Genomic DNA, 11,269 nt, shown 5'->3' on the forward strand with positions numbered 1-11,269 from the left:
CATTTCTGAAACAAGTGCCAGACAAACCAGCGCAGACAGTGTCTGCGCGTTTCAGGAGGCACTTTGCCATGAGTCAGCTGGGGGCTTGCCAAAAAAGCACCGACGTAAAAAGAAACATCACCATAAATTCAAGTCAAACAAAGCGTTTCGCGTCTTATTGCCACAAGCTGTGAGTTGGGCTAAAAGCAAGTTTGTCGCCTTGCCAACTGCCAGACTGGATTCTAATGCGCTGCCATCGCCGAAAATGTTGCATTTTATAAAGCGTAAACACTCTCAGTGAGAGTGCCAAAATCACTCAATCGAGGATGTTCTTGAAATCTCTAAATTAGATCAGTGACGAAAACAATTAAAGCAAATTTAAATAAATATATTAACGAGCTAGAGAGCATTAAAAGGTTGTTTTATTACATAAATAATTCTGAGAGATCAAAAAATAAGTTTAAATATAGGGTTATATTTTTAAATGTTCTCAATTATATATAAAATATGTATTTAAAGGTATTCAATTGCGCTTCTAAATGTTGAGTCAGCTGAAATCGAGAACAAGGACTTTCTTTTTTGCATCTGCACCACCGACACCACGACAACCACCACCGACCGACACCACAATTATGTGCGATGGCTTCGTGGGATGGCAAACATTTGCCCTGTCGCCTGAGAGAATCCTGCGGAGCAAGAACCAAGCCAGGACAAAAAAAAATCACAACTTCCGTGCGTTGGCATGCGTTGTCTAACTGAGATTCAGTGGGGCTGTTCCCGTCCCATTGGCTGCAGTGGTTCCAGTGGTGCCAGTGGGTCAGGGGTTACTACTGGAAGCGGTGGTGCCGCCGGGCTGTGTCGTCTGCGGTGAAATGATGCGACAAAGTAAGTAGCAAATGAGGTTGCCATTTCTCCTTCTTCGGCTGCCTGTGTTTACTGCAACATAAATCAAAATCAAAGCCAGGACAGAAAAACAACACGCCTGAGGCGAGCCAAGGATTCGCATACATATTTCCACATTTTCGGGCTTAGAATGGAGTGGGGCAAGTCGGGCAAGGGTTTCAGGAAATGCAGCCATGTAGCCTAACACAGTTAGATATGTTGAGATAAACAAATATTTTCCAGTTTTCCCTCTTTTTTTCGTACAGAAACAGTGAGTCAAGTAGACTTTTTGATGTTGCGTGCAAAGTGTATGATAAGTGAAGTGTGTCCTGGGCATCAGAAAAGATTCAATTCGAGACCCTCTAATCCTTTAAGAACTTGGAAAGAGGAACTACAAAAATAATGGCTTCTTTTCCTCAAATTTGTTAATTTCAATATATAAATATACATTTGTAAAAACTTTAAGCCTCAATTGTATGATAACACAAAATATATTGAATGTCTTATCTTTTGGCGCTGGAAACAAAAATATAGAGGGATATATGCCTGTTTGTGTTGTGTAATTTTCATCAACAGATCATCCGCTTTTGCAAAGTTTTTCCAACAAATTTCAACTGCCACAACCGTGAGTGCATTTTCCAATTAGTTTAAAAACTAATTGCAGCTGAAACAAAAAACGTGAAAACTAATAAAATTCACAAATCCATTTAATTAAATGTCCGCTCTACTTGGTGCCCGCCTCGGGCGATGCCAGTCGTCAATTTTAAATTTAATAATGAACAAAACAAAACACAAATATGCAGTGCAAAAAGACACAAATAAAAGTGGCGAAATCCGCACACGTATTAGTCGATAAGCACGCACATATCCTTGCTTTTCCCACTCATTTCGCAGCTGATTGTTAATGAAGTGCACACTCGAAATCATTTTCAAACCTACGAGCGCAAATTGAACGCAATGAAACGAAAGGGAAACGAATTCATTTCATTTGGAGCCCACGCCGCCCGAAATAATATCGAAAAAAATGGCAGGGACAATTTTGGCATCTTCCACTGAATGCGTAAGTAAATAAAATTACATTCCATTACGAAAACAGGAGAGTGTAAAAGCAAATGCATGCATTTAAAATTTCGCACCTGTTTGGACGGTGAATAAATATTTTATTAGGCACACCGTTACGTCGAAATGAGTTTCAGTCGCCACCGGCACGTACATATTTCCGGCCAAAAACGCGCCTGTGGGAAGCGAAATGAAACCGAATCCGGCAATGATTTCAAATCTAACAGCCGCCTTCTGTTTGCCGTCGAAAATATGCAAGGACATTGACTGCGCCGCGCGAAATGCGAAGTCCTCTAATGAATGGGCACAGAGCTCATGCAAACGGAAAATGGGGGAAAACCCTCTTTTTGCGGGCTGCAATATGGGAAACTTTCCAAATGCCGTGGAAACATTGGACTGCTGGACTTTTCTTGGCGCCTCATTTGCTGACTACAATTTTTGAACAAATGTCAAAAAATTTTATAAAAAATACATAAAAATACATATAAATGTGTTCAATTTTTGGTCAATTATAAAATATAGCAATATAATTTTGAAATATAAATGTAATAATTAACTTTAAGCTTGTTTACCTCGAATGTTTTATCAAGCATTGAAAACAATTTTGTGACCTTCTTCACTTAACAGGATATCCAAAAGTTGAGCACGTTTATCTGCAGCTTTTCAACTGTTTTTTGAGCTTTCAGTTTGTTTTCAATTCCATTTCACATGCATCTGAAATAGGCAGACGAAAAGCAACACTTTTCCCATTTCCCTCCCTTTTTCAGCACTTCTCAGCTTGTCGCTTCGCCATTTTGTCTATTATTAGGGAGTGTGCTAGGCAGAGATTGAATTTTTTTATTTTTCTTATTTTTGACTGTTTTTTATGCCTTCGTTTCAATTTCAATGAACGTTGCTAGAACTCACAGAGTTCTCAAAAGTTTCTAGTATTCCACATGTCCAGTCTGTATTGATCTGAAAACGTTGGATAAATTTAGGGAGGGACAAACGAGTTGTGGGTCTTTCACTAAAACCCCTTAACCAAGTTCGATCAATTAACTTTGCTTTGACTTAAGATCGAATATTTTAGATTTAAGTATTTAGTAAAATTTAATGGCACAAGATTAAGACACAAGATTATTAATTAGAATCATATTTGCATTCAACAAATGCCCCTTTTGGGTAATTTCCTTGAAACCCATTGACCACTTTGTGGTGCCGCTTAAAACGATTTGATATTTAATAAATTTTAATTAAAAGCCAGTTCCCCTTCCTTGATCTGGTACAGAATGTTTGCTATGCAAATCGAATGACAGGAGCCAAAGGGGCAATTTGAAAGCTGGAAAAAAAAGGAAAACGGAAGCAGAAGGTGCAGCGCACTGTGGAAAACGGGGGAGGGGCTGTTGAAAATAACCAAACGCATTAATTAATATTCAAGTGGTCTGCTCGGCACCCACACTCAACGAATTTCCCATTTTCGCTCCTTGCCCCCCAAAGCTGTTATTTAATTTCCCACAGACAACATCCAGGGTTGCGGAGGAGCTGGAAAACTCCCGTGGATTGCCCGAGGGGAACTTATCAGTGTCAACGCTGTGCCAATAAAAACTATACTGGCATGCAAATGTTTCCACAATCAAACAAATAGCAGCGGGAGGTGCCGTGCGGTGTGGAGAAGCAAACACAATACAAACAAGGATGAGCAAACAAAAAGAATCTGGGGCTAGGATCCCCAAGGACGAGGCGCCATGTGAAGCATGCAGAAATAATGGCAAAAGCTGGGCCAAAAGGAAAACTTCGTTGGTCGGCGGATGGGTGGGCTGTAGGACGTTGGGAGCGTGGTAAGTGCTGGAGCAGCTGGCGCACGTTTTCCTTTTCCCGGACGACGCAACAGGACATCACAGGAGTGGCTCTGACTGCTGCCGGTTTCCTTAGCCGCTTTTGGCTTTGATTTGCCAAAGAAGAAGTGCCGCAACACCAGCAGCAGCCACTACAATAACAAGAAAATTTGCATAGCTTACTGCAATTCGCTGGTTTTCTCTTTTATCTTCTCCTCGAACAACAACAACTCCAATTCCCCAGATCCCGGTTTTTTTGCAGCACTTTTTATTTCACATTTTACTTTAGCGGTGGTAGCCGAAGATGAGAAAAACACGCGAACAAGTTGCCAACTTTCATACGCCATGTGGGACGCACTTTTCTGTAGCCCAGCAAGGAATAAACAAAGAAAAAAACAGAAATGGCCAGGAAAGTTGTTTTTAAACTGATAGAATTTTTGAATCCCTTAGCTGACCTTTATTGTTATCCTCCGGCAGCTAGTTAACTTTTATTTCAGTAAGTAAAAGTTTCAATTTTTTTTGGCCTTGTAAGGGCAATTTCTTTTATGTGTTAGCAGCTAAAACATATCATATACAACTAAAACTAATCCCTATTTTATGCCTAATTATCATTTTGATGTAAATTAATGGCATTGCATCAGGATTTTAGTTATTAGACCATAATTGCCCACATTGGTTTGAAAAAACTCCCTATATTTCCCTCCCTTTTCTTTCTTTTATTTCTTGATGAACTGAAATTGATTGTGTATTTTTTTATCTCATGTATTTTATTACTTTGACACCAAAATGTGACACATAATACACGTTGTTAGAAATCGTAATATATTATAGATATTTAACTCATTGAATGTAAGGACAAAGTAACTTAAGCTTATAGGTTTACGAACAATTAAATTTATAAGGATTAATATCTATCCCCAAGATTATGATTAGCTTAATTCGGAATTTGAGGTGTCAATTTCTAAAGTCTATGTCAGTTTCAATGGTACGTTTGTACTCTACAATTTATCATTCTAATCGAAGTTCACAACAGCAATACAACTTTTTAATTGGCTCATTGCCCCAACACGACCCGACTCGCCCCTTCATCCTTCCCCTCATCCCTTTGGCGTTAAACGCATTTGTGCCAGCCTGAAGCCCGTAAAAGCCACTAGAATAGAAACTCTCTCCGGGTAGAAAGACTCCTGCTTGCATCAATTTCCCCCGGCATCAGAAAACCAGCCATTTACGCATTTTATGCAAGCTTACGCATTTCGCAATGCCTGATGGATTGCGGGTGCCGGGGGAACTTAACCGTAATGGGAGGCGGACGGAGCGGAGAAGCTCGGCTTGATAAACTATAAGCCACAAATTTGCATGAAGCCGCCGCCTTCGACTACAAATTGCCATTAAATGCAGCAACAAGGGGCGTTTGGTTGCTGCTGGGCGTGGCCGTTAACGAATCCTCCAGACGGATCCTAACCCACCCACATCTACATCACCTGGCTGTCCCAACAATAACTGACACCAGTTGCTCCACTCTTTCCACTATCCACTTTGTTGCAACAATTTGCGCGCCCGAGGCGCCGGTTGAGGATGTGGGTCGATGGGTGACGTTGCACTGGTAAAAAAAGATTATCGGCTTTGTTACGCAATCGCCATGCTAAAACCATATTTTACTAACTCATTTATTATTTTCGAAGTTAAGGAATCATATTTCATTAGCAAAAGATTTATGCAGAATTTCAGTTCTTCATTAATTTAAATGAAGTGGACTATTTTTGTCAGTGCCGGCTGCTGCTTCATTGCATTTAATTCATTTTTATTGCACAAGCTTACAGACAGATAGAGGGAAAGGATATAGGTGTGGAGCAGGAGCAGCCAGGACGAGGGAGTAGTAAAGGCCACTTGGGTGTGCTCTTTAAATTATATTGGGCAGAATTTTATGCAGTTGGAGATGCTAAGCAAGGCGATCCAAAGGATGCGGCTGCACGCCCCCCTTCATCCATCGTCCTTGGCTCTACAGGATCCACGAGACTCCCGCTGGCGTTGCATGCCATACAAAAGTTTTTACAAAGTAGCTGCGGCAGCTGCTGCAAGTTTGAACAGCATCCATGATGGCAAAGGAGTGGAGAACAAGGAGCGGTGGACAGACAGGCATTTTGATGAAGCTGCTTTATATATTGGGTGCGGGCTTTCGCTGGGCGGCCCAGCTCCTTGCAGGAGCATAATTTAAATAGCATGTAAATTAGACGGAAGTCTAAAATGAGTGCATAATGTCTACTAAAAGTGTTCTAAGTGATTGTAATTTAGGTAAAACTTGCAGCGAAAGCGCGCTTAGGGACTGTCGTGGCTTATAAACTCTGGACTTGGGCAATTTAGCGGCATTTTAATGTGCGGTTAGCAGCTCGACTAATGGAATGATAATCGCAAATTCAAAATTGAATTCCATAAAGCTATAAGCAAGAAAACCCTTAAACTAATAAATAAACTATGACTATAAACGGATTGGTATTTAGTGAAAATATAGTGATTCGTGAAATACGTTTATCTTTATCATCATAACAATTATTAAAACAAATCGAATAGCTGGCTTTCATGATTATTAGGAATTTAATTTTGAAAGAACTCTCCAATGCAATACTATCATGAAAAAATTTAGAATTTATTTTCAGTTTAAGAAATGTAACAAAAGCTATGCTCTGTTTATTAAAAGAACATCTCTGAAATACTGTTAATAAAGAAAACAATGAAAGACCCATCACTCTTTCTTCAAAATGTACTACCAAGGAACGAAACTTAAAGTACTTTGCTCTTCAAGACTTTTGTGTTTTTCTTTGTTCTCGAACTTCCTTTAACAACTCTTCTTCCAACAGCTTTTCTTGGCCTTCTTCTAGCCACTTTTTTCCGCAAAAAGACAATTGAAGCGAATAACCGAAATGAAATTCGAGGATTGGGAAAGCAAAACCGAAACAGCATGACCCAGCTAAGACTTGGCTCAAAGTCTGGATTTTCCGGGGTCTTAACACCTTTCACATCGGCATTTCCTTTTGCCGCTTTTCGGCCTATTTTGGCCCAGTAGGAACGGTTCAAGGAAAAAACCGCATCACCTTTAGATTTGAAGACATACTTTTTCGGCCTTTCCCAATTTGCACGTGCACTTAAAGCGTTAGGGTTCAAAGGGTTTCTCTAGTTGAGGTTAAACTGGAAGAAGCATATGATTTTTGAAACAAACTTGGAAAAAATGTCTCAACTAATTCTTCAAACACATACATAAATAAATGATTATTTTCTGAGGCGTTTGGAATGTCGACAATGCAATTTTAAGTTAACTCTTACCTCATTTCCATGTGCAGTTTTGGCATATAGAACATTTCCCTAGCTCATTTTCAGTGCGGGAAAATTAATTAGATGGGAGTAACCATTTCCAGCCGCTCTTCAGAAACACTCGAACAAATGTCTAAACTTGTTTTACCTTTGGCATGACAGCCACTCGGCAAACTGCAGTGCAAACAGACTTTTGGATCAACTTTGTTAACTTCAGCATTAAAATACTTAACCCCATTCCGGGGCTCCGTCATCGAAAACAAACCCTCTTGCGCCGTAATCTATCAATAATATTATTACTTGAAGTGAGTTTGTTCGTTAGTTAGTTAGCTAGTTAGGTTCTCTTCAGCTGGTTGCACTATCCGCACCCAGAAGTTTTAACTTCAGCCAAACTCTCCTCCGCTCCTCACCGCACCAACGGATGGCCACTCGACGGGACGCTGGGTAATTCCCTAGGTAAATTTATAATTACTGGAAGCGACTTGAACCAGTTATGCCGGCGGCTGGAGTCCTGGGGGCCCCTTCTGGGTGTGCGGAAGTGGCCAGTGGGTGGCTGGGTGTGGGCAACAAGGCGGATTGGGCTGCAAAAGTTGTATCAAGTTGTTGTTGTCTGGCGAGTGACCAGGGCGCCAGGCAATCTAATTTCCATTTACCCATTTGCCGGCGCCACCCAAAAATACCCCTACTTTGTTGGCATTTTCATTAGGTTTCCATTGGGAAGCAGCCGCACCTGGAAGCTGGGTAAAAAGTTTATTCTAGGCGAAATTAAGTGTCATTTTTATTCGATTTTGTTTTAGTAGTTTACATTTTGGTTGTGAGCAAAGGGGGCTATGGCATAAAGTGCACTCGGTAGTTAAGCAGAGTTTTGAGAGCGTTTTTATATTCCCCAAGTCGCTTGCTTTTTATTGATTTTAATGGAAATGCAATTAAAAATTTAACAGTGTTCCAGGCGTAAGTGCATTAACATTAACTGAAAAATGATTTATGCCGTGTTTGACATTTTAATTATGCTCGCCGACGCAGCAACAAACAAACAAACAATCGTGCATATATGTGCCATGTGCCAGCGTGTGAGTGACTTTCATAAAGTCTATTTTATGCTTTAAAATTTCCGGCCATTTGTTTTAATATTTGCCGTTTGGTGTTCAATTTTTAATGTTCAATTAATTGCATTAAATTATGTGCAAAATTATGCACTTAAAATGCAATAAGTTTCCGCCCATAGACAAAATACGCACAGATCACTGCGCATCAAATGCATAAAAGCGAGCAGGTTTTTTACATTTTATACATTAAATAATGCACTTGATCGGCTGAAAGTCATCATCCAGTCGCACTTTAAAATTATACACCTTCAAATCTATTTTTACCAGACAGTATAAATGTCAGCTTAAAATCAATAAATATCGTTTGATTATGCAATCGGACTGACTGCTGAAGCCACAAACCTTCGGATACTATATATACTCACTTGCGGCTTTTTGCTCCGCAACCAATCGCTTTAATTAAGCTTCATCTTGCCGGCCCTTCATCTCATTTCCCTGGCCAGCACATCAAAAACCAATTAATTTTTATACGTTGTGTGGTTGTTTTACTCAGTGTTTTTTTGTTGCTGTGCGGCGGACTACAATTTGCCAATAGGATACTGGGCAGGACATACGCATACAGAAGCTATTAGTCAGAAAATTTAACACAGTTCATTGGGCAAATTTGAACACGGCTGAAGCTAATGACATAATTTCGCCATTGACTGGATTAGATAATGCCCAGGACACAGTGTCACATTGGCACACTCTAATGCTCTCGCCCCTGTCTAGTTAATTGTTGTAAGGTCCTGTCCAGGACACATTACAAACATTACAATCTGCTATAAGCCCGAAGCCAAAGATTAATGATCAGAAATGCCTAATGAAGTTATTCCGGTGGGAACGAGGGGAGTCCTATTCTATTCCCTGGGCTCTTTGAATACAATGGAAGTGTGATGAAGTGCCGAGTCCTTGCGAGTCCGAAGCTCCTTCGTTTTTATTTATGATGCGCTCAAATTGTTGCTCTTTGCATATTTACCTTGTTATTTTATTACGTGACGGAAATGAACAGAAATATAAAATACAATAAAATAAAAAGAGAAGCGACGGCGAGAGCAGCGCCCACATAAACAGCGCGAAAACATTGTCACAGCATGAAGTCGAATGGTTTTTACATGCAAAAATATTTCATTTCCTCCTCCAGCAGCGAACTGTTTAATAATAAAAAAAAGGAAGAAAGGGCAGGCGAAATGAGCGACAAAGTAAATTTCATAGTGAGTGAGGAAAAGGGAGTCGGCGCAAATAAAAAACTGCAATAAAAATCTGTTTAACATGAAGTGCGGCAAACGCACAAAAGTCTGAGGAAGATCCTCGGAAATCATCTTGTTCTGTCTCTGCTTGCCTTTTGCCCATACACTTTACAACTTATGAGTGCTAATAAAATTCACTCGGCACATACAGATACAGATATATAGCGCACAAGCTCACCGAAAAAAATCAGCAGCAAAGCGAGTCCTTCAAGGTGTGCGCTTTGATAAAGAATTCCCCTCCAAGCAAGTCCTTTATGGTTGGGGACTAAGTGGCGAAGATATCCCAATGGACAGAATAAAAGGCAAGGATTTCATTTAAAATTTCTCAATTTATTGCGTCAGCTCTGCGGCGGTGGAGTGTTGCTTGCATTGTGCAATTTCTGTGATAATTTTGCAAAGGATGGTTTGCCAAATGGTTGCCGAATGAAGAAAGGAATTCTTGATAAAATCTTCGATGCACAAGCTTATTGAGCATTATTAGGTGTGCTATTGCGATTATGACTTGCACTGAATTTCTGCATTCTGTGCAGCTTTCTATGGAAAATGCTACTGGCAAAGATTTGTATTTGGAGCTAACAGTATTTAACCGAAGTTATCTTTAAGTTTGCAAAGGTCTATGACCCACTGATAACCAAGTTCACTTAAAAAAATCCGTCATAACCTGGGAACTATATACAAATAATCAAGAATTATGAGAGAAAAGTGGAAAGCTCTGTTGCTATTGCTTCAGCTGCTGGCTCATTTGGAATCGGGTCAGGCTATTTGGTTTCCCTGGTACTTTCAGCGTTACGGACTGGATCCACATTCCTCGCGCCATGGCGGAGGTCATAAAAACCACACAGACCCCGGGTCAACCTGCCCACCTGGCTACGAATTAAAGGCATCCGTGGCAGGATTGTCTGGAGGAATGCCCGAATGTGAACGCGTTGATGGATCGAAAAAAGCAGCACGCCTATGCGACGATAATCCCGTGTTGATGCAACTGGCGCGTCTCTACGTGGTGAGTCCTGAGAGGATTGTGCTGCTCCTGGCGCAGCCCTCACTAACAGAGTCCTGCGCCGAGATCAGCGATGTGCTGGACAACATTCGGAACTCCATGCGCAACTGTGTCCTGGCCCCGGATAACATATACGGTAGACTAGCTGAGGGACTGAGCTACTTCCAATCGGAGGTCTGCGTTGGTGACGATAGCAGCAACAGGAAGCGGTGCACCGGACTCCAGGAGTCGCACAACTGCCTCAAGGAACTCCGGACGGACATGATCGAGTGCGAGGCACCGGCTGATTGGTACGAACGCAGGAATGCGAGCAAGGTGTGCCACATCTTCAACGATGTCCTGAACTGTTACTATACGAGGGCAGCCTTGTTGTGCGGACTCGAGGTGGCCAGGCAACTAAGGTCCTTTGCAGGAGACAGCATGGGCAGGGCCATGATCCACAAGTGCGAGGTCAGCAAAAGACTGCCCCGGGTTGATAATGCCATGCCCATCAACGGAAGTTCGAGGGCTAGCTTAAGGTCATCATGGTTGGGTGCATTCAGTTCATGGATTTTCCTTATTTATTTTTCAGGCATTAAATATATTTTTTGATAATGATAAGTAGTTGTGAATTTTGGTACATTAAAAATATATTTCGTATACTCTCAATTATGAAATAGCAGTTTACAAATTTTAGCTGTTGTATACCATTTTTGGTGTTTCACTGTTCTAAGCTCTTTAGCATCTAGAACGTACTTAAATTTGGAATGTATATGAGAAAAATACAATTTAGTATCACGTAAAACTGTCATCCGACTCAATAAAGTTTAAGAGGTCTGAGATCGAAACTAAATAGACGGCTGTTATGTTGAGCCATCATTTATCTTGCGACGGCCCGAAATGCCAACTTAAGTGTTT

At 40.8% G+C, this 11,269-nt stretch overlaps 1 protein-coding gene across 1 annotated transcript; it reads left to right on the plus strand.

The window, feature by feature from the left end:
• Nucleotides 1-10,043: 10,043 nt before the first annotated feature.
• On the plus strand, nucleotides 10,044-10,983 carry LOC117147041. Its single transcript, XM_033313777.1, has one exon. The coding sequence runs from the start codon at nucleotides 10,067-10,069 to the stop codon at nucleotides 10,961-10,963; it is 897 nt and encodes a 298-aa protein (XP_033169668.1). The 5' UTR covers nucleotides 10,044-10,066; the 3' UTR covers nucleotides 10,964-10,983.
• Nucleotides 10,984-11,269: the final 286 nt, after the last annotated feature.

Source organism: Drosophila mauritiana, chromosome 2L (assembly GCF_004382145.1).
Source record: "Drosophila mauritiana strain mau12 chromosome 2L, ASM438214v1, whole genome shotgun sequence".
In the NCBI taxonomy this organism is placed as follows: domain Eukaryota; kingdom Metazoa; phylum Arthropoda; class Insecta; order Diptera; family Drosophilidae; genus Drosophila; species Drosophila mauritiana.

Bases quoted from the DNA above. Each gene is read 5' to 3' on its own strand.
- LOC117147041 (XM_033313777.1), top strand. From the start codon at position 10,067: ATGAGAGAAAAGTGGAAAGCTCTGTTGCTATTGCTTCAGCTGCTGGCT.